The 23,040-nt window shown below is 54.5% G+C and overlaps 1 protein-coding gene across 1 annotated transcript in view; it reads right to left on the bottom strand.

The window, feature by feature from the left end:
* Positions 1 to 23,040, bottom strand: part of LOC140404575 (chymotrypsinogen B2-like) — an 81,433-nt gene that overhangs the window by 16,473 nt on the left and 41,920 nt on the right. Inside the window, exons 4-5 of the mRNA XM_072493178.1 lie at positions 11,365 to 11,507; positions 8,391 to 8,629 (exon numbers count right to left, since the gene is read on the bottom strand). Of these exons, the coding sequence (XP_072349279.1) occupies positions 8,391 to 8,629; positions 11,365 to 11,507 (382 nt within the window). The remainder of the gene's footprint in view (positions 1 to 8,390; positions 8,630 to 11,364; positions 11,508 to 23,040) is intronic.

Genomic DNA, 23,040 nt, shown 5'->3' with positions numbered 1-23,040 from the left:
GCTGGTCATGGGTTGTGCTCGGTGCTGGTCATGGGTTGTGCCTGGCACTGGTCATGGGTTGTGCTCGGCACTGGTCATGGGTTGTGCCCGGCGCTGGTCATGGGTTGTGCCCGGCGCTGGTCATGGGTTGTGCTCAGCACTGGTCATGGGTTGTCCCCGGCGCTGGTCATGGGTTGTGCCCGGCGCTGGTCATGGGTTGTGCCCGACGCTGGTCATGGGTTGTGCCCGACGCTGGTCATGGGTTGTGCCCGGTGCTGGTCATGGGTTGTGCCCGACGCTGGTCATGGGTTGTGCTCGGTGCTGGTCATGGGTTGTGCCCGACGCTGGTCATGGGTTGTGCTCGGTGCTGGCCATGGGTTGTGCCCGGCACTAGTCATGGGTTGTGCTCGGCACTGGTCATGGGTTGTGCCCGGCGCTGGTCATGGGTTGTGCCCGGCGCTGGTCATGGGTTGTGCCCGGCGCTGGTCATGGGTTGTGCCCGGCACTGGTCATGGGTTGTGCTCTGCTCTGGTCATGGGTTGTGCCCGGCGCTGGTCATGGGTTGTGCTCGGCACTGGTCATGGGTTGTGCTCGGCACTGGTCATGGGTTGTGCTCGGCACTGGTCATGGGTTGTGCCCAGCGCTGGTCATGGGTTGTGCCCGGCATGGGCCATGTGTTGTGCCCGGCGCTGGTCATGGGTTGTGCCCGGCGCTGGTCATGGGTTGTGCTCGGCACTGGTCATGGGTTGTGCCCGGCGCTGGTCATGGGTTGTGCCCGGCACTGGTCATGGGTTGTGCTCGGCGCTGGTCATGGGTTGTGCCCGGCGCTGGTCATGGGTTGTGCTCGGCACTGGTCATGGGTTGTGCCCGGCACTGGTCATGGGTTGTGCCCGGCGCTGGTCATGGGTTGTGCTCGGCGCTGGTCATGGGTTGTGCCCGGCGCTGGTCATGGGTTGTGCTCGGCACTGGTCATGGGTTGTGCCTGGCGCTGGTCATGGGTTGTGCCGGGCGCTGGTCATGGGTTGTGCCCGGCACTGGTCATGGGTTGTGCCCGGCGCTGGTCATGGGTTGTGCTCGGCGCTGGTCATGGGTTGTGCCCGGCGCTGGTCATGGGTTGTGCCCGGCACTGGTCATGGGTTGTGCTCGGCACTGATCATGGGTTGTGCCCGGCGCTGGTCATGGGTTGTGCCCGGCACTGGTCATGGGTTGTGCCCGGCGCTGGTCATGGGTTGTGCCCGGCGCTGGTCATGGGTTGTGCCCGGCGCTGGTCATGGGTTGTGCTCGGCACTGATCATGGGTTGTGCCCGGCGCTGGTCATGGGTTGTGCCCGGCACTGGTCATGGGTTGTGCCCGGCGCTGGTCATGGGTTGTGCCCGGCGCTGGTCATGGGTTGTGCCCGGCGCTGGTCATACCAGCGTCCCCAATTGCCGCCCTTGAACTGAGTGGTTTGTTCGACCATTTATGTGTTGCTCTGGGTCCTTGGGCGGCTCTCCAGCCACAATGGTTAGCACCGCTGCCTCACGGCGCCAGGGCCCTGGGTTCGATTCCGACCTCAGGTGACTGTCTGTGCGGAGTCTGCACGTCCTCCCCGTGTGTGCGTGGGTTTCCTCCGGGTGCTCCGGTTTCCTCCCACAGTCCAAAGATGTGCGGGTTAGGGTGGATTGGCCGTGATAAATTGCCCTTTTGTGTACCAGAGATGTGCAGCTTAGGTGGGGTTACAGGGGTAGAGCGGGTGCCTAGGTACGGTGCTCTTTCAGAGGGTTGGTGCGGACTCGATGGGCCAAATGGCCTCCTTCTGCTCTGTAAGGAGTCTCAGGTGTCACACGTAGGCCAGACCAGGTAAAGACGGCAGATTTGCTGACCTTGAAAAGGGGCGTCAGTGAGCCAGGTAGATTTTTACAACAATCGATGATAGTTTGTGTTCATTATCACGGAGATTTGGTTGAAATTCCAAATGTTATTAATTGAACATAAATTCCACCAGCTTCCATGGAGGAATTTGAACCCTTGTCTCCCAGATTTTTAATCTGGGACTCTGGATAACTATCCCAGTGGCAATACAACCTTGCCACCACCTATCTTTATTTACTTGTTAGAAACTGCCCATGACTTTGAGAAACTCTATTAAATCACCCCTTTAACCTCTCTGCTCTACGGAGAACAATCCCACCTCCACCAGACAACTGATTCCTTCCTACCATCCTCGTCAATCACATCCGCACCTTCTCTGGGACCTTAAATCCTCCCGAAGGTTTGACACCCATCATATTCCACCTAAGGCCTAACCAGTCTCTTATAAAGGGTTAGGTTACGGGGGTCAGAGAACACTGAAGCAAGTCATTCGGCCCAACTAGTCCAGGGACGGCACGGTGGCACAGTGGGTTAGCACTGCTGCCTCACAGCTCCAGGGTCCTAGGTTCAACTCCCGCCTTGGGTGGAGTCTGCACGTCCTCTCCCCGTGTCTGCGTGGGTTTCCTCCGGGTGCTCCGGTTTCCTCCCACAGTCCAAAGATGTGCAGGTTAGGTGGATTGGCCGTGATAAATTTCTACTTAGTGTCCAAAGATGTGCCGGTTAGATGGGGTTACAATGCACACCGTACATAGGGAAGGAAGGAGAGGCTGCAGAATATAATGTTACAGTTATAGCAAGGTGTAGAGAAAAGATCAACTTAATACGAGGTAGGTCCATTCAAAAGTCTGATGGCAGTCGGGAAGAAGCTGTTCTTGAGTCGGTTGGTACGTGACCTCAAACTTTGGTACCTTTTTCCTGGTGGAAGAAGGTGGAAGAGAGTATGTCCGGGGTGCGTGGGGTCCTTGATTATGCCGGCTGCCTTTCAGAGGCAGCGGGAATTGTAGACAGAGTCGATGGATGGGAGGCTGGTTTGCATGATGGACTGGGCTACATTCACGACCTTTTGTAGTTTCCTGCGGTCTTGGGCAGAGCAGGCTCCATACCAAGCTGTGATCAACCAGAAAGAATGCTTTCTATGGCGCATCTGTAGAAGTTGGCGAGAGTCGTAGCTGACATGCCAAATTTCTTGCGGTCCTGGGCCGAGCAGTTGCCATACCAGGCTGTGATGCAGCCCGGTACGATGCTTTCTAAAGTGCATCTGTAAAAGTTGGTAAGAGTCAATGTGGACATGCCGAGTTTCGATTGTTTCCTGGGGGAGACCCTCTGGACTGTGTGGCCTCATAGGGCAATCTTTGCGTCATGCCCCGCCCCTCGGCGAAGGTGAGGAGCCTCAGACACGATGCTGAAGTGAGGGGGATTTCAGTCTGCTGCTTACACCTGATCCAAGACTGGTTGACCCGGCCAAGGGTGACGGACATTTCCCAAAAATCACATAGCCAGCATCAATGCCCGAAAGCAAGATGGAATGAGTGATGCAGACATTCAAGAAACAATGCATGACTCCGTGGGGATGTCCCAGACTGTCACCCGTCTGATTCTGTAAGTTTTCAAACAGGTTCCTGATTAATCAGTCGGGCCGGTGGAAACACTCCCATTGTTGGCCCTGTCAAAAACTGTTGTTCTTTCATCTGGAGTGGAACATTGCCAAATGGAACCCATTCAATCTCCTTGCTGTTATGGCTGAATGCCTGTGTGTTTCTGCATCTCTGCATTAATGAGGTTCCCACCCACAGTGACCCACTGAGAGGTCGCTGATGCCACTCCAAAACCAGCCAAGTTCCAACAAGGCACGTCGCAGCCCAATGTTTGCATGAGCAGAGCAACGTAAACCAGCATAGTGGCTCAAACACTGCACAGAGATACAGAGTACAACTCTCTCTGTGCTGTCCCATCAAACACTCCCAGGACAGGTACAGCACGGGGTTAGATACAGAGTAAAGCTCCCTCTACACTGTCCCCATCAAACACTCCCAGGACAGGTACAGCACGGGGTTAGATACAGAGTAAAGCTCCCTCTACACTGTCCCCATCAAACACTCCCAGGACAGGTACAGCACGGGGTTAGATACAGAGTAAAGCTCCCTCTACACTGTCCCCATCAAACACTCCCAGGACAGGTACAGCACGGGGTTAGATACAGAGTAAAGCTCCCTCTACACTGTCCCCATCAAACACTCCCAGGACAGGTACAGCACGGGGTTAGATACAGAGTAAAGCTCCCTCTACACTGTCCCCATCAAACACTCCCAGGACAGGTACAGCACGGGGTTAGATACAGAGTAAAGCTCCCTCTACACTGTCCCCATCAAACACTCCCAGGACAGGTACAGCACGGGGTTAGATACAGAGTAAAGCTCCCTCTACACTGTCCCATCAAACACTCCCAGGACAGGTACAGCACAGGGTTAGATACAGAGTAAAGCTCCCTCTACACTGTCCCCATCAAACACTCCCAGGACAGGTACAGCACGGGGTTAGATACAGAGTAAAGCTCCCTCTACACTGTCCCATCAAACACTCCCAGGACAGGTATAGCACAGGGTTAGATACAGAGTAAAGCTCCCTCTACACTGTCCCCATCAAACACTCCCAGGACAGGTACAGCACGGGGTTAGATACAGAGTAAAGCTCCCTCTATACTGTCCCCATCAAACAGTCCCAGGACAGGTACAGCACGGGGTTAGATACAGAGTAAAGCTCCCTCTACACTGTCCCCATCAAACACTCCCAGGACAGGTACAGCACGGGGTTGGATACCAAGGCCGGGATGCGCGCAGTGGACGAGTCACTGCCTTTCCAAGTAGAAAGCGACGCTTCAGACGTCGCCCTTGCCGCCACTCTAAACCAGACAGGCAGACCCGTGGCATTCTTTTCCCGCACCCTTCATGCCTCTGAAATTCGACACTCTGTCGAGAAGGAGGCCCAAGCTATCGTTGAAGCTGTGCAGCATTGGAGGCTTTACCTGGCCGGTAAGAGATTCACTCTCCTTATGGACCAACGGTCGGTAGCCTTCATGTTCAATAACACACAGCGGGGCAAGATCAATAATGACAAAATCTTTCAGTGGAGAATCGAGCTCTCCACCTATAATTACAAGATCTTGTATCGCCCCGGTAAACTCAACGAGCCCCCAGACGTCTCTCCCGAGGTACATGTGCCAGCGCACAAGTGGACCAACTCCGGGCCCTACACGACAGCCTTTGTCACCCGGGGGTCACTCGTTTGTACCATCTGGTCAAAGCTCGCAATCTGCCCTACTCCGTCGAGGAAGTAAGGACAGTCACCAGGGACTGCCAGGTCTGTGCGGAGTGCAAGCCGCACTTCTACCGGCCGGACCGCGCGCGCCTGGTGAAGGCTTCCCACCCCTTTGAACGCCTCAGCGTGGATTTCAAAGGGCCCCTCCCCCCCACCGACCGTAATACGTACATTCTCAGTGTGGTCGATGAGTACTCCAGATTCCCCTTCGCCATCCCATGCCCCAATATGTCGTCTGCCACCGTCATCAAGGCCCTCAGCACCACCTTCGCACTGTTCGGTTTCCCCGCCTACATCCACAGTGACAGGGGATCCTCATTCATGAGCGATGAGCTGCGTCAGTTCCTGCTCAGCAGGGGTATCGCCTCCAGCAGGACGACCAGCTACAACCCCGGGGAAACGGGCAAGTAGAACGGGAGAATGGGACGGTTTGGAGGGCCGTCCAGCTGGCCCTACGGTCCAGGAACCTCCCAGCCTCTCGCTGGCAGGAGGTCCTCCCTGACGCTCTGCACACCATCCGGTCACTATTGTGCACCTCCACTAATAACACACCCCATGAACGTGTTTTTACCTTCCTCAGGAAGTCCACATCCAGGGTGTCACTCCCGACCTGGCTCGCTGCTCCAGGACCGGTCCTTCTCCGTAGGCACGTCCGACTCCACAAGGCGGACCCCTTGGTGGACAGGGTTCACCTGCTCCACGCCAACCCTCAATATGCCTACGTTGAGTTCCCCGACGGCCGCCAAGATACCGTCTCACTCAGGGACCTGGTACCGTCAGGTTCCACCCCAACACCCCCCCCCCCACCCATGCACCCCCCCCCCCCTCCCACCACGTCACCAATATTGACACCACCAGACCACCACCCCCACCCCACCTTTCCGCACAAGAGGACGAAGAGGATTTCTGCATGCTCCCGGAGTTCCCCGATGACTGGCCAGCATCACCGCCATCGGTGCCGCCTCCACCACCGCCAGCACCGACTTCGCCGCCACCGTTACGCCGCTCCCAACAAAGCACCAAAGCACCGGACCGGCTGAACCTTTGATGGACTCCGGACCGTCAACATGGACTTTTCTTTCCCAACCACTGTACATAATCGCACTAATTGTATATAGTTTTCACGTCAAACACACACGTGAGTGTGTGCGCATGTTAGTGTGTCAGTGCGTGCATGTTTGTGTGTGCGTGTGTGCATGTTTGTGTGTGCATGTGTGTGTGTGTGTGTGCATGTTTGTGTGTGCATGTTAGTGTGAGTGCGTGCATGTTTGTGTGTGTGTGTGCATGTTTGTGTGTGAGTGTGTGTGCATGTTTGTGTGTGTGCATGTTTGTGTGTGAGTGTGTGTGCATGTTTGTGTGTGTGTGCATGTTTGTGTGTGTGTGTGCATGTTTGTGTGTGCATGTTAGTGTGAGTGCGTGCATGTTTGTGTGTGAGTGTGTGTGCATGTTTGTGTGTGTGCATGTTAGTGGGAGTGTGTGTGCATGTTTGTGTGTGAGTGCGTGCATGTTTGTGTGTGTGTGTGCACGTTTGTGTGTGCATGTTTGTGTGTGTGTGCATGTTTGTGCGTGTGTGCATGTTTGTGCGTGTGTGCATGTTAGTGTGCGAGTGCGTGCATGTGAGTGTGTGTGCATGTTTGTGTGCCAGTGTGTGCATGTTGGTGTGTGAGTGCATATTTGTGTGTATGTGTGAGTGTGTGTGTATGGGTGTGTGTGTGCATGTTTGTGTATGTGTGTGCATGTTTGTGTGTGAGTGTGTGTGCATGTTTGTGTGTGAGTGTGTATGTGTGAGTGTGTGTGCATGTTTATGTGTGAGTGCATGTGCATGTTTGTGTGTGTATGTTTGTGTGTGAGTGTGTGTGCATGTTTGTGTGTGAGTGTGTGTGCATGTTTGTGTCTGTGCATGTTTGTGTGTGAGGGTGTGTGCATGTTTGTGTGTGAGTGTGTGTGCATGTTTGATTGTGAGTGTATGTGCATGTTTATGTGTGAGTGTGTGTGCATGTTTGTGTGTGTGTGTGCATGTTTGTCTGTGAGTGTGTGTGCATGTTTGTGTGTGAGTGTGTGTGCATGTTTGTGTGTGTGTGTGCATGTTTGTGTGGGAGCGTGTGTGCATGTTTGTGTGTGTGTGTGCATGTTTGTGTGTGCATGTTTGTGTGTGCATGTGTGTGTGTGTGCATGTTTGTGTGTGTGTGTGTGCATGTTTGTGTGTGTGTGTGCATGTTAGTGTGAGTGTGTGTGCATGTTTGTGTGTGAGTGCGTGCATGTTTGTGTGCGACTGTGTGTGCATGTTTGTGTGTGTGCATGTTAGTGTTGTGCATGTTTGTGTGTGAGTGTGTGCATGTTTGTGTGTGTGTGCATGTTTGTGTGTGTGTGCATGTTTGTGTGCGAGTGCGTGCATGTGACTTTGTGTGCCTGTGTGTGTATGTTTGTGTGTGAGTGCATGTTTGTGTGTGAGTGTCTGTGCATGTTTGTGTGCGTGTGTGCATGTTTATGTGTGTGTTTGTGCATGTGTGTTTGTGTGAGTGTGTGCATGTGTGTGCATGTTTGTGTGTGAGTGCATGTTTGTGTGTGTGTGAATGTTTATGTGTGTGTTTGTGCATGTGTGTTTGTGTGAGTGTGTGCATGTTTGTGTGTGAGTGCATGTTTGTGTGTGTGTGCATGTTTGTGTTTGAAAGCAACAGGAAACCCTGGCGACATTGGTGGGACTGGTTACCCCACCGCCGGCCAACAGAGGGCACCCTCCCCATTGCGAAGAAATATGTTGCTGGCGGGCAGGGTGGGGGGCGGAGGGCAGAAAATTCCACCCGAGGGCTGGATTTGCATAAACGCTGATGATGTGAGACCCACCCTGGTGGGATGAGGAAACATTAGGTTGGATAAACACTGGGATGGATGGGCCGAATGGCCTTAGCTATCTCGGATTGTACAAAGGAAGCGAAAGCAATGGGTGAAAAGAAAGGCTTTATTTTCCCTCTTTATTCTTTCGATCGCGCCGCCTCTGCTAGATGACCAGCAGACACATGCTGTGCAGGGAGAGGGCGCAGCAGGTTACCCGGAGCAGGAGGGGGGTCGCCGCCCCTCCCCGGTTCAGGGTCCCCCCTTGCCTGGCCAGCGACTCCGGCTGGAACCTGTCCTTCCACCGCCAGTGCCTCTGCCCCCCAGCCCTGGCCGCGATGTCGGCGGCAGGCCCGGTCTCTGGTCTCTCCCCCGAGCCTGACCTCGACCCTGACGTTAACCTTGGCCCTGACCCCAACCCCGACCCCCATGCTGACCCCTCCTGCTGGAGGAGATCAGGAGCGGCGGGGATGAGCGGGATGAAGGGTTTGCCGGTGGCCTCTGTCCGGGCCTTTACCCAGCCGATGTAGTGAGCCAGGCGGGTGTAGACGGCGGCTGATTGGCAGTCGCGGGGCGCCATGGTCAGGATGCCCATCAAGACCCAGCGGCTGGCGCGTTGGGACAGACAGATCAGCGGGCTCCCGGCTTCCACCTGTAAAGATAAAAGAGACCGTTTGAGTTTTGGGGCTGCCCCCCCCCCCACCACCACTTACTCAGATTCTGTCAGGGGCAGGAATCTCGGGGGGTGACAATTGCTGCCGTCGTTCCCTGAACCATCATTGCACCAAGTTGTACGACCATTCCCTGAGAGATGGACAGAGAGCAGAATAGTGGCCTGCTCAACACGACAGAGCCACCGTTTTACACTCACTTACTCAGGCAATGGGGATGATGGGCGGTACTGTGGCCCACTGGGTTAGCACTGCTGCCTCACGGCGCCAAGGACCCGGGTTCGATTCCGGCCTCGGGTGGCTGCCTGTGTGGAGTTTGCACGTTCTCCCCCCGTGCCTGCGTGGGTTTCCTCCGGCTGCTCCGGTTTCCTCCCACAGTCCAAAGATGTGCTGGTTAAGTGGGTTGACCGTGATAATTTAACCCCTAGTGTCCAGAGATGTGCAGGGTTGGTGGGGTTACGTGCATAGTGGGGGGGGGGGAGCGTAGCTGGGTCGGGTGCTCTTTCAGAGGGTCGGTTCAGACCGGATGGGCCGAATGGTCTCCTTCTGCACTGTAGGGATTCTATGATCCCATGTCGGACTTTGTTGATACCACTTGGAGGGCTAGGAGCGAAAAGGAAATTTTGGTGAGACTTGAAAGGGTTCCGGAGATTATAAATAGGCACAAGAATGGGTTTCAGAGGAATGAAGGGATTTGAGATCCTGGAAGGTGGGAAGTTATCCATTGTTAGGGACTTGTTGAATTTAGTGGGACCCTTCCGCGTTCCCAATGGCTCTCTGTTGATGAGGGACAGGCGAGGAGAACCCTGATTAACACAGCAAGTTGTCGGGATCCGGAACGCTGTGCCTACCCTGGCAGTGGAAGGGGATCCGATAGGAACAACCAAAAGACAAAATGGATAAACCCCTGAAGGACTTTGGGGGAAATAATGGGGAGAGTGGGGACAATTGGATCACTCTTTCAAAGAGCCAGCATAGGGACAATGGGCCGAATGGCTCCATGGCAGGATATAGACGGGCTAGTTAGATGGGCAGACCAGCGGCGGATGGAATTTAACCCTGAAAAGTGGGAGGGGATGCACTTTGGGAGGACCGATAAGGCCAGGGAGTACACAATGAACGGCAGGATGCTGGGAAGGACTGAGGACCAGAGGGACCCTGGGGTGCATGTCCATAGATCCCTGAAGGCAGCAGGACAGGTAGATAAGGTGGTTAGGGAGGCGTATGGAAGCCTTTATTAACCGAGGCGTGGTATATAAGAGCAGGGGGGTTACGACAGAGCAGTATAAAACGCTGGTTAGGCCGCAGCTAGAGTGGGTGTAGTTCTCGTCGCCACACTCTTGGAAGGATGTGGTTGCGCTGGAGAGGGTGCAGGGGAGATTCACCAGAATGCTGCCTGGGCTGGAGCGTCCCAGCTATGGGGAGAGGCTGGTTAGGCCGCAGCTAGAGTACTGTGTGCTGTTCTCGTCGCCACACTATAGGAAGGATGTGGTTGCGCTGGAGAGGGTACAGAGGAGATTCACCAGGATGCTGCCTGGGCTGGAGCGTCTCAGCTATGGGGAGAGGCTGGTTAGGCCGCAGCTAGAGTACGGTGTGCTGTTCTCGTCGCCACACTGTAGGAAGGATGTGGTTGCGCTGGAGAGGGTGCAGGGGAGATTCACCAGGATGCTGCCTGGGCTGGAGCGTCCCAGCTATGAAGAGAGGCTGGTTAGGCCGGGGTTGTTTTCCTTGGAGCAGAGAAGGCCGAGGGGGGGCCTGATCGAGGGGGACAGAATTATGAGGGACATTGATAGGGTGGATAGGAAGGAACTTTCCCCCTTAGTAGGGGGTCAATAACCAGGGGGCAGAGATTTAAGGTCAGGGGCAGGAGATTTGGAGGGGATTTGAGGGAAAACCTTTACCCCCAGAGGATGCTGGGAGTCTGGAACTCGCTGCCTGAAAGGGTGGGAGAGGCGGGAACCCTGGAGTTTGAAGAGCGAGAGGCGACTCGATCAAAACCTTTAAGATTCTGAGGGGGTGTCGACAGGTGGGGGATGTGGAGAGGACGTTTCCTCTTGTGGGAGAATCTAGAACCGGGCGGGGGGGGGGGGGGTCAATGTTTAAAAATAAGGGGGTGGCCCCTTTAAGACGGAGATGAGGAGAAATATTTTCTCTCAGAGGGGGCGGAGTCTCCGGAACTTTCTTCCTCAAAATGGCGGCGGAAGCAGAATCTCGGAATATTTTTAAAGTAGAGCAGGATAGATTCTCGATTAACGAGGGGGTGAAAGGTTATCGGGATGAAAGGTTATATGGAAGAGGTGGAAGGTTATCGGGGTGAAAGGTTATATGGAGGAGGTGAAAGGTTTTTGGGGTTGTCAGGAATGTGGTTGAAGTTGCGATCAGATCAGCCGTGGTCTTGTTGAGTGGAGCAGCAGGCTCGAGGGGCCGAGTGGCCTACTCGTGCCGTTAATCCGTATGGAAAGCGAGGGGAAAAGAGGAGGGTTTGGGTACGAGTCTCACTCGAACATCCAAAGACCGACACTCCCAGTGCAGTACTGAGGGAGTGCCGCACTGCTGGAGGTGCGGGTTAAACCACCTTCTCAAAACCAGGGGTGGGGTGGGGCGTAGGTGGGGGGGGGGGGGGGGGGGTTGGGCTGCGGGGTGGCTGAGTGGGTTTGCTGCCTGCACCCCCGCCTTCACCCACCTCATACCTCAGAGAATTTATATGTCGACTTACTGGGCAGCCCGTGTTATTGGGACCAGTGTTCTTTGCGCAAATGACGTCCTCGTCTATCCTGTTGCCCCAGGCAACCTTGCACTCTGCCTTGCTGATGTGACGAGTCCTTGTTTTGTGCAGGAACCGCACCCACTTCTGGGAGCCTGTGTGGAAAGATGTCAAGGTAATGTGAGAATCGCAGGGCCCCACTCCCGGCTTAACAATTCCCGTTCTGACGGTGCCCGTCACAGCCGCTGGTCGTCGCCCAATGGGCAAGCGATGTTGACCAAACCAGCCTGAAGGCGGCGGGTTCATGACCCACTCCCGCCCCCTAATCGCTGACCCTGAACCGCGACACCCCGTGCCGTTAATTGAGGTGGGCGGGGTGGCGTTGGCGGGTGGGGTTGCCCGGTCTCGACCCCACCCTCAGCCGCAAGTTTCTGGGCGAATGATAGAATTTTGGACAATGCAGAAGGAGGCCATTCGGCCCATCGAGTCTGCGCCGGCCCTTGGAAAGAGCACCCGACCCAAGCCCACGCTTCCAGCCTATCCCCATAACCCCACCCAACCTTTTTCGGTCACGAAGGGCAATTTATCACGGCCAATCCACCCTAACCTGCACGTCTTTGGACTGTGGGAGGAAACCGGAGCACCCGGAGGAAACCCACGCACACACGGGGGAGAACGTGCAGACTCCGCACAGACAGTGACCCAAGCCGGGAATCGAACCTGGGACCCTGGAGCTGTGAAGCAACTGTGCTAACCACTGTGCTAGCGTGCCGCCCAATCTTCTACTCCACACAGCCGGCGGAAAAAGAGAATCCCGACGGTCGTAGAATTCCTGCCACCATCTTTTGGTTGAGACGCTGAAAGAGAGGATGCATCTGCCCTGTCAGATAGGACCTGCTGGCAGATTGTCGGCCTGGCGCCCTGCGCCGATGTTTACCCCTTAACCCGCAGCCACGAAGACAGAGTATCGGGGCATTGCCCATTTGTGGGATCTTGATGTATACACGTTGGTTATCAACATTCGCATTACAACGCCGACTGTGTTTCCTTGGCTGTGGGGATGGAGGTATGGGGATCTGGTGGCTGGGATTGAGGCTGGCAAACGTATTCAAGGGAAGCAGCCCTTGCATTTATTTAGCGCCTCCCACGTTCATCGGCCCTCACAAAGCAAAGGAAGCAAATCTGGCAGGTGAGAAAAGATCACGGGCGAGATTCTCCGACCCCCCGCCGGGTCGGAGTCTTCGGCCTAGCCGGGTCGGAGAATCGCCGGGGGCTGGCGTGAATCCCGCCCCCGCCGGTTGCCGAATTCTCCGGCACCGGATATTCGGCGGGGGCGGGAATCGCGGCGCGCCGATTGGCGGCCCCGCCCCCCCCCGGCGATTCTCCGGCCCGGATGGGCCGAAGTCCCGCTGCTGGAATGCCTGTTCCGCCGGCGTTGATTAAACCACCTCTCTTACCGGCGGGACAAGGCGGCGCGGGTGGGCTCCGGAATCCTGGGGGGGGGGGGGGATCTGGGGGGGGGGCGGGGCGATCTGGCCCAGGGGGGGTGCCCCCACGGTGGCCTGGCCCGCGATCGGGGCCCACCGATCAGCGGGCGGGCCTATGCCGTGGGGGCACTCTTTTCCTTCCGCCTTCGCCACGGTCTCCACCATGGCGGAGGCGGAAGAGACGCCCTCCACAGCGCATGCGCGGGGATGCCGTGAGCGGCCGCTGACGCTCCCGCACATGCGCCGCTTGGCAATGTCATTTCCGCGCCAGCTGGCGGGGCACCAAAGGCCTTTCCCGCCAGCTGGCGAGGCGGAAATCAGTCCGGCGCGGGCCTAGCCCCTCAAGGTTAGGGCTCGGCCGCTCAAGATACGGAGGATTCCGCACCTTTGGGGCGGCGCGATGCCGGACTGATTCGCGCCGTTTTTGGCGGACATCGCGCCAATTATGGAGAATTTCGCCTCACAAGTGGTCGGGATCTGGAATGTGCTGCCTGGAAGTGTGGTGGAGGCAGGTTCAATCGAGGTGTCCGAAAGGGTACTGGACTATTATTTGAACAGAAACAATCTTTGGGCGATTTTGTGAAAGCGTTTCACAGCCAATGAGATTGGTTGAATTGTCGTCACTGTTACAACGTGAAACTTGCCAATCAATTTGTGCACAGAAAGCTCCCACAAACAGCAAGGTGATCAATGACCCAGATCACCTGTTTTTATTTGAGATATGGATTGGGGGATAAATATTGCTCCTCAGGCACCGGAGAAATCTCTCCAGCTCTTCTTCGAAATAGCGTCAAAATAGGAACTTTTACACGTGCTTGAGAGGAGTACAGGGTCTCAGTTTAAAGTCGCCAGTGCTGCACTGGGAGTGATGGCCTGGACGTTGGGCTCCAAGTGCCTTGAGTGGGGCTTGCACTCACAACTTTCCCACTCTGAGGTGCCACCAAGGGCCACAGTGCTGGAGAATTTACAAGAATAGAAACACAAGAAAAATTGGGGCACAAATAGACCAGACGGCCTGTCGAGCCTGCCCTGCCATTCAATACGATCCTGGTTGACTGTGGGCCTCAAGTCCATTTTCAAGCCCATTCCCCTTATTCCTTAATTCCCCAAGAGACCAAAATCTGTCCACCCCCCACAGCCTTAAATATATTCAACAACGGAGCCCCCACAACTTCTCTGGGGTGGAGAATTCCAAAGATTCATAAAACCCCCTGAATGAAGAAATGTCTCCGCACCCAGTTCCAAAATGGCTGACTCAATCCCAAAATAGCCGACTCACTTATTCTGAGACTGTATCCCCTGTGTTTTAGATTCCCCGACCAGCGGGGAGAATCCCTCAGCGCCCACCGTCAAACCCCTTCAGAATCCTGTCCGTCTCAATGGGATCACCTCTCATTCTTCTATCCTTCAGAGAATAAACCCAATTTACTCAGCCCCTCATCACAGGATAACCCCCTCACCCGGGGGCCAATCTGCTGAACCTTCGCTGCCCAGCCTCCAATGCAAGTAAGTGCTTTCTAAATAAAATGGAGGTCAAAACTGCATTCACTACTCCAGGTGTGGACTCAAAACCGTGTATAACCTGGGCGGCATGGTGGCGCAGTGGTTAGCACTGCTGCCTCACGCCGCCAAGGACCCGGGTTCGATCGTTTCCCCGGGTCACTGTCCGTGTGGAGTTTGCACATTCTCCCCGTGTCTGCGTGGGTCTCACCCGAACAACCCAAAGATGTGCAGGGTAGCTGGATGGGCACGTTGAATTGCCCCTTAATTGGAAAAAAAAAATGGGGTACTCCAAATTTATAGAAACAAACATTGTAATGACCCGCACGAGACCTCCAGGGCGGACCAATCCGCCTCCCCGTGAGCCTCGCAGAAAATGAGCTTCCCCGCTGAGGAGTGAGGGCCTAGCAGTGGCGGAACGGACTCTGTCATAAAAGTCGGCCCAGATGGGCGCCGAGCTTGAGTCGTCCCGCCTGAGACTTGCAGTGCACTGTGCTTATAGTTTACTTCATAATAAAATAAGTGTCTTTGTGCCTGTCGTTTTGGACTCCTCTGTGGCCACTAAATTGGCGACGGGGATGGGATGGACTCCTGTGTGGCCACTAAATTGGCGACGAGGATGGGTTAGACTCCTCTGTGGCCACTAAATTGGCGACGAGGATGGGGTGGACGCCTCTGTGGCCACTAAATTGGCGACGAGGATGGGGTGGACGCCTCTGTGGCCACTAAATTGGCGACGAGGATGGGTTAGACTCCTCTGTGGCCATTAAATTGGCGACGAGGATGGGATGGACTCCTCTGTGGCCACTAAATTGGCGACGAGGATGGGTTAGACGCCTCTGTGGCCACTAAATTGGTGATGAGGATGGATGGACTCCTCTGTGGCCACTAAAAACATGTAGCAAGACTTCTTTATTCTTGTACTCGATCCTCTTGCCTTAAAGGCCAACATGTCATTTACCCTCCTAATCACTTGCTGTACCTGCGTGCTAACTTTGTGTTCCTTGCACAAGCACGCCCAAATCTCTTTGAAGTTTCTTGCCTTTTAAAGAATATTCTGCTCTTTGTTTTCGACGACCAAAGTCATTATACTCCGTCTGCCAGCTTAACCTGTCTCACTCAGCTTGCCTGTCTCGCTTTGCAGCCTCTATGTGTCTTTCCCACTGCTTACCTTCCCACCTAATATCATCAGCAAACTAAGATGCGGTACTGTCTGTTCATGAACGGCCTTAAGGTTCATTGTAAGTAACTGAGAGCCCAGCACTGATTCTTACGGCTCTCCACTATCGATCACTTGCTAACTTGAAAAGGCCCTGTTTGTGCCCACCCTGTTACCCAGCTGTTAACCAATCCTCGATCCATGCTAATGTACTATCCCCTACTCCATGTGCACCTATCTTGCCTATTAACCTTTCATGTGGCACTTTGTCGAATGTCTTTTGGAAATCCAGGTTCACGACATCTACTGGTTCTCCTTTATCTACCCTACCAGCCACAATCTCAAAAAACTTCAATGAATTTGTCAGACGGGATTTAACTTCAGTAAAACCACGTTGACCTGCTCTGCTTTTCCAAGTACTTGCTAAGACTTCCTCAATGATAGATTCCAGCCTTTCCCCAGCAACTGAATGGCTGGCCTGTTGTTCACAGTTTACTCTCTCCCTAGTTCCTGGTAAAATGGGCTGGTTTAGCACAGTGGGCTAAACAGCTGGCTTGCGATGCAGAACAATGCCAGCAGCGCGGGTTCAATTCCCGTACCGGCCTCCCCGAACAAGCGCCGGAATGTGGCGACTAGGGGCTTTTCACAGTAACTTCATTGAAGCCTACTTGTGACAATAAGTGATCATTATATTAAAACATTTACATTGAATTTACAGTGCAGAAGGAGGCCATTCGGCCCATCGAGTCTGCACCGGCCCTTGGAAAGAGCACCCTACCCAAGGTCCACACCTCCACCCTATCCCCATAACCCAGTAACCCCACCCAACACTAAGGGCAATTTTGAACACTAAGGGCAATTTATCACGGCCAATCCACCTAACCTGCACATCTTTAGGCTGTGGGAGGAAACCGGAGCACCCGGAGGAAACCCACGCACACACGGGGAGGACGTGCAGACTCCACACAGACAGTGACCCAAGCCGGGAATCGAACCTGGGACCCTGGAGCTGTGAAGCAATTGTGCTAACCACCATGCTACCCTGCTGCCCTTCCAACTTCCAAATTTGCCAACTTCCCCAAACCAGTGGGGCCAATCCGAATCTATGGAATTTTGGAAAACCATAGCTAACATGTGTGCTATCACTGCAGCTATCTTTTAGGGAATCCCGAGGGTGTGGGCCATCCGGTCCCACGAATTTGTTAGAATTTAGTCCCCGAAGATTCTTCAAAACCTCATCTCTCAATTTTGCTCATTTCCTAACTCTTTTCAGTCCCTCGATTATCGTCTATTTCTGGTATTGAACCTACGTCTTCTACTTTGAAGACGGACACCGAGTACTTGTTCAAAGCCTCCACTATTCCCTCATTCCCCATGATAATTTCTCCTGCCTCTGTTTCTGTCTCTCGCTTGAGCTACTCTCTTCCTTTTATATACTCATAAAAGCGCTCGCTTTTAGATTCCTGGCGGGTTTGCTCTCACATTCTGTGGCTTGTTACAGGGATGAGGAACTTTAGTTCCATGGATAGACTGAGGAAACTGGGCTTCTGCTCGTTGGAGAAGAGAAGGTTGAGAGGAGACTTGATTGAGGTGTTCAAAACCCCGAGGGGTCTGGACAAAGTCGAGGGGGAGATATTGGTCCCATTGGTGGAAGGCCCGAGAGGACGCCGATCGAAGGTGAGAGTGTGGTAGGGGCAAATTCAATCATGACATTCAAAAGGGATTTGGATCATTATCTGAAGAGAAACATTTACAGGGACATGAGGAAAGGGCAGGGAAGCAGGGGGTGGGGGGCAGCTAGGTTACTCTTGCAGAAAGCCAGTGTAGAAATGATGGGCTGAATGGCCTGTCCCGTAATTAAATTATGTATTTATGCTTTGGGGCATCCAAACATTGTGAAAGGCACTATATATTTGCACCACTTTCTTTCTAAATCTCCCTCCAGACTAAAGAATGAGTCTCGGCCTATGCATTATCACTCACAACCTCTAACCTCTGACCTCTGCCTCCAACACAGCCTCTCTCATTCTTTTGCTGTCCATGTGCCCTGTTTGGTCAGGTTTCTTCCCACCACCTCCTCACTGGATTTCATAGAGTCACGGAACCCCTACAGTGTAAAAGGAGGCCATTCGGCCCATCAGGTCTGCACCGACCCTCTGAAAGAGCACGCTATCCAGACCTGCTTCATTGTAGTCAAACTTCGTCATTCAATCTTTCCCCGAGACGGTCACAGAGACTGCCCGCCGCCTCTCAGTCTTCCATTCCGCCCAGATCTTCAAACCCTTTTTTTAAGAAGTCACCTCCTAACTAGCCTGCCTTACCCAGAAGACCACAAGACACAGGAGCAGAATTAGGCCATTCGGCCCATCGAATCTGCTCCGCCATTCAATCACGGCTGATATTTTTCTCATCCCCATTCTCCTGCCTTCTCCCCATAACCCCTGATCCCCTCATTAATCAAGAACCTATCTATCTCTGTCTTAAAGACACTCAGTGAATTGGCCTCCACAGCCTTCTGCGGCAAAGAGTTCCACAGATTCACCCCCCTCTGGCTGAAGAAATTCCTCCTCATCTCTGTTTTAAAGGATCGTCCCTTCAGTCTGAGATGGTGTCCTCTGCTTCTAGTTTCTCCTACAAGTGGAAACATCCTCTCCACGTGCACTCTATCCAGGCCTCGCAGTATCCTGTAAGTTTCAATAAGATCCCCTCTCATCCTTCTAAACTCCAAATAGTACAGACCCAGAGTCCTCAACCGTTCCTCATACGACAAGCTCTTCATTCCAGGGATCAGTCTTGTGAACCTCCTCTGGATCCTTTCCAAGGTCAGCACATCCTTCCTTAGATACGGGGCCCGAGACTGCTCACAATACTCCAAATGCTCCACAATACCCTGTCCGATCCCTCCCTCGCTCCTGGTGAGCAGCCGCGGGGGGGACTCGCAAGAATAGAAGCAGACCAAACGGGAAGCTGGAGGTGACGGTACCCTGCGGTGGACCAGTGCCTGGGGGTGGAGGGGGTCTGGAGGGAGGGGGGTGGATGGGGCACAAGCTGCTTGGAAGAATCTAGAAGATTTGTGAATCACAGAGCGCAAAGCGCTCAAGCAACTGTAGGAAGCTATGGGATGGGCGGGGGAGGGGCTCGGTAATGGCAAAAGTTTGAAGGCTTCATCTTCAAGTTCAGAACTCAACTGAATAAAGCAAGTGTTGTTCCTGGAGTCCAATCCACGAGACCCAGGGTAATGCTCTGGCAATCAACTTCAGATATTTGGGCATTTAAGAGTCAACCACATTGCTGGGTGGGGTCTGGAGTCACGTGTAGGCCGGACCGGGGTAAGGACGGCAGATCCCCCTCCCTCCCCCGAAAGGAAACGTTAGTGAGGAGAGGTGTAAAGGTGTGGTATCAGCATTGAGACCCGCATTTCATCCCACACCGGGCCTTCCCCCATGCTTCAGCTTTACGGTCGTGCAGTTATGTACACATGAGGTATACTTTGCCGGTTGTATGAAACAGAACCATTTGGAGTTTATTTCTGCCACATTTCTTCATCCAGAAGGCAACACCGAATTGGCAATCCGTCCCGTGTCTCGTTGGGGCCTACGCGGAGGTATCTTGAGATGAATTCCTGAGGGAACCAGGGGATTTGGACATCATTCTCAGCCTTTCAACGCAGGTGGTCGAATTTGGCCAGGCCCCTCTCCAGTGTCTGATGCTGGTCTTGCAGGAAGCATTGTTCCTCTCGGGGGGGGGTGCGGGGGTCTTCCAGCGCTCAGGGGGTCTTCCCCCCGCCTCCCCACCGCTCTCGTTGGGTACCCCTTTGCTTCCGCGGGTCGCTGGATCAGATTAGCGGAGCAGCCATCTCTCTTGAGTGTCAGGCCTTCCGAGGCTGAGATCCGGGGCCTCACTTGGCGTTTGATCGGAGTGCCCATGCCATGAGAGTGTGGGTGGTCAATCTTCTACTGGGCCGACCAGTCTTGGGGTGCCTCCCAGGACCCTATCTGGAACACAATGGAGAGATATTTTACTTTAATGTTCTATTCAACGCCTTTTTAACAAAAATGTTATCTCTTATGCTCCGCCCCTATGGTTCCACCTGCCCTCAAACAAGAGTGTGGGAAAGGGCTCCCTGCCCCACAGGTTGATAATCTATCCCACATTTTCTCTTTTTATTTCACAGTAAATAGCAGTGTCGGATTGAGTCCTACCATTGTTCTCCCAACAACTGCCCCTTCCCCATCCCCCAATTCAACCCCCCCCCCCCCCCCCACCCTTCCCTCCACCCACCCCCAACCCCTCAACTGAGGAAACTCCACGAAAGTCCTCCGTTCACGTCTTGTGCCTTCTCGTGGGAAGAGCACCTCCAGGTGCTGGGGGGGGGGGGGGAAGGGGGGGCGGCTTGGCTTCTCTCCGTCGCTCTCCATCTCCCAATCCGGTCGTTGTGGACCATCCGAGGGCTAACTCCGCTTTGTCCTCCTTTTCCCCCAGCCCCCTGCCCGAGAAGGTTTGTCCTCCCCCTCACTTGGGCGCGAGTTTGGACCCATCATGGGTGTCTTCCCCCCCCTCCTTTTCAATGGGGTGGGGGGTGGGAGCTACTTTGACCGCCAGGGTTACCGTGGCCGCACGTCCCTCCGTTGAGCTGCGCCGACTGGCAAAACAGCCGCTGGTGCCAACTTTGCCACCGGTTCTGCTGGTGGAAGTGCAAAGCGAACCCCCTCGACGTTATGGTCATCAGCGCTATAGCATCGTGTTCCTTTGCCTTTTCATGACGGGGTCGTGATCATACAATCTGAAATAGGGAGCAATTAGTCGGAAACTCCACCATTCTCTGCGACAGATTTTTAAAAAATCAAACAGATTAATTCCATTAGTCATTACGGAGGCAGGTAGGAGTTGGAAACCAGCAGGCAGGCCCCAATCAAGATAGATTGCGGGCATCTCCTCCACTTAATGATCCGCCTCATCTCTCTCAACCTTCCCCCTCCCTTCCTCGGCCAACCTTTCAAAACCCAAACCTCCCATCACTACCATGACCTCATTTCAGTCTTGTTTCTTGTCTTCTATTCTACGTGTTGACTTGCACAATTTGGGAACATTTTTCCTGTCTCCCCTTCAAGATCCTTCTTGCTTCCTGTCTTCCGATTTTCTGTGCGCCTCTTGTTCCGAGCCTGGTCGTATCGTTGCTCTTGTCCATTTGGTGGTCAATGCTACATCCTCCCGACTCTTTCACCATCAGCTCAGGCGATCCCGGAGCTCAGTTCGCTCAGCCGCCTTGTTCCTTAACAGCATCAAGAATCTTGGATTAACATCGTTCACGTTCCCTGCCCCTGGCTCAAATTCAGGGAGCTCCATAACTAACAACACCGTGGGGGTCTATCTACAGCACGCGGACATCAGCGGTTTAAGAAGCCTTCTCAAGGGCATTTAGGGATGGATGGAGTTCTTGTGGGGCACTGGGTTAACGTCCTGGCCTCTGAACCCATGAGTTCTGGGTTCAAGTCCCGCCCCAGGACTTACAGATACATGGAATTTACAGGGCAGAAGGAGGCTCTTTGCCCATTGATGCTGCACCAGCCCTTAGAAAGAGCACCCTACTTAAGCCCACCCTATCCCCGGAACCCAGTGACCCCACCTAACCTTTTTGGGCACGAAGGGCAATTTATCGCGGCCAATCCACCTAACCTGCGCATCTTTGGACTGTGGGAGGAAACCAGAGCACCCGGAGGAAACCCACGCACACACGGGGAGAACGTGCAGACTTCGCACAGACAGTAACCCAATCCGGGAATCGAACCTGGGACCCCGGCGCTATGAAGCAACAGTGCTAACCACTGTGCTACCGTACACCAGTGCACGGCTCACTGTATACTAATGGAACCAGCGGTACGCCCGAGACAGACGTAGTGAGGGAGTCAGGGTGATTGTGTGGGCGACCGAGAGGGCCAGGGAATATCAGATGTCCAGCAGATCCAGTGGTACTGGACGGGTCGGACTAAGGATGAATGAATGGTGGCTGGCTTTCCTCTGGTGAGGAAATCTGATTGGACCCTGATGAGCGTGTGACAGATAATCACGCTGGCCAATCAGAGAGCCGGGAGGTGCTTTGCGTGCATTGATCCCAGCGCAATGTTGATCGGGTTGGTCCAGAAACCCATCACAATGGGTCCTACCGTGGGGAGGAGGGAGGGGGCGGGGGAGGGGAGGGGGCGGAGTCCGGGTTTATTTTGAATGCGTGGGCCTGGTGATGGCTGAGAAATGTGGTTTGTGTACCTCAGCCTCCCGCACACCCCTGGCCTTAAGGCCGCTGCCAGGTTTAAGCTGGCTTCGGGCTGAACCACCACACGGTTGAGCCCCACTGAGCTACGTTATCCCGGCCAGTCCCGCTCGGCCACGCCGTGGCTGTGCCAAGATCCTGCCTGCGTTTCAACAACGACCCACGGAGCAGAGTCACACGGTGATGCGCTAAGCGTCAAGAACCACAAAGACATGTGAGACTTTAACTCAGGCTTTAATATACTACATAGGAAGCTTACCCGGCACAGACGACCCCAGACAGAATGGGGCCTGTCCCAGAAGAGGTTCTTATACTGACTCCCGGGGGAGTGGCTAAGGCGGAGCTCTCCGTGGCCAGGTCGGGTTACCTACCAGTGACCGAACCTCAGCAGAGTTACAGTACAATACACAGTATTACAGGGCCACGTTACGCACAACTATTATATACTATGTACAATGGTAGGGAGGTACAGTGGTGTATCACCACACACGGGCCTCTCAGCAAAGTAAAAAACAGGGGCAGCAGCAGACCCTTCGGCCCCTCGAGCCTGTACCGACCTTTCAATAAGATCATGGCTGATTTCCTACCTCCAGTACACTATCCCACCATATCCCTCGGCACAATCCTACCACATCAGGCAACAACATTTCCCCTACCAACACAGCCCTCCGTAACCCCCCCTACCATCACAGCCCTCCGTAACCCCCCCTACCAACACAGCCCTCCGTAACACACCCTACCAACACAGCCCTCCGTAACCCCCCCTACCAGCACAGCGCTCCGGAACCCCCCCTACCAACACAGCCCTCCGTAACCCCCCCTACCAACACAGCCCTCCGGAACCCCCCTACCAACACAGCCCTCCGTAACCCCCCTACCAACACAGCCCTCCTTAACCCCCACTACCAACACAACCCTCCATAACCCCCCCTACAAACACAACCCTCCATAACCCCCCCTACCAACACAACCCTCCGTAACCCCCCCTACCAACACAGCCCTCCGTAACCCCCCTACCAACACAGCCCTCCGTAACCCCCGCTACCAACACAGCCCTCCGCAAGCCCCCTACCAACACAGCCCTCCATAACACACCCTACCAACACAGCCCTCCGTAACCCCCCTACCATCACAGCCCTCCGGAGCCCCCCCTACCAACACAGCCCTCCGTAACCCCCCTACCATCACAGCCCTCCGGAGCCGCCCCTACCAACACAGCCCTCCGTAACCCCCCCTACCAACACAGCCCTCCGTAACCCCCCCTACCAACACAG

The sequence above is a fragment of the Scyliorhinus torazame genome, chromosome 31, assembly GCF_047496885.1.
Source record: "Scyliorhinus torazame isolate Kashiwa2021f chromosome 31, sScyTor2.1, whole genome shotgun sequence".
Lineage (NCBI taxonomy): Eukaryota > Metazoa > Chordata > Chondrichthyes > Carcharhiniformes > Scyliorhinidae > Scyliorhinus > Scyliorhinus torazame.
This window is presented reverse-complemented; position numbering and strand designations above follow the sequence as displayed.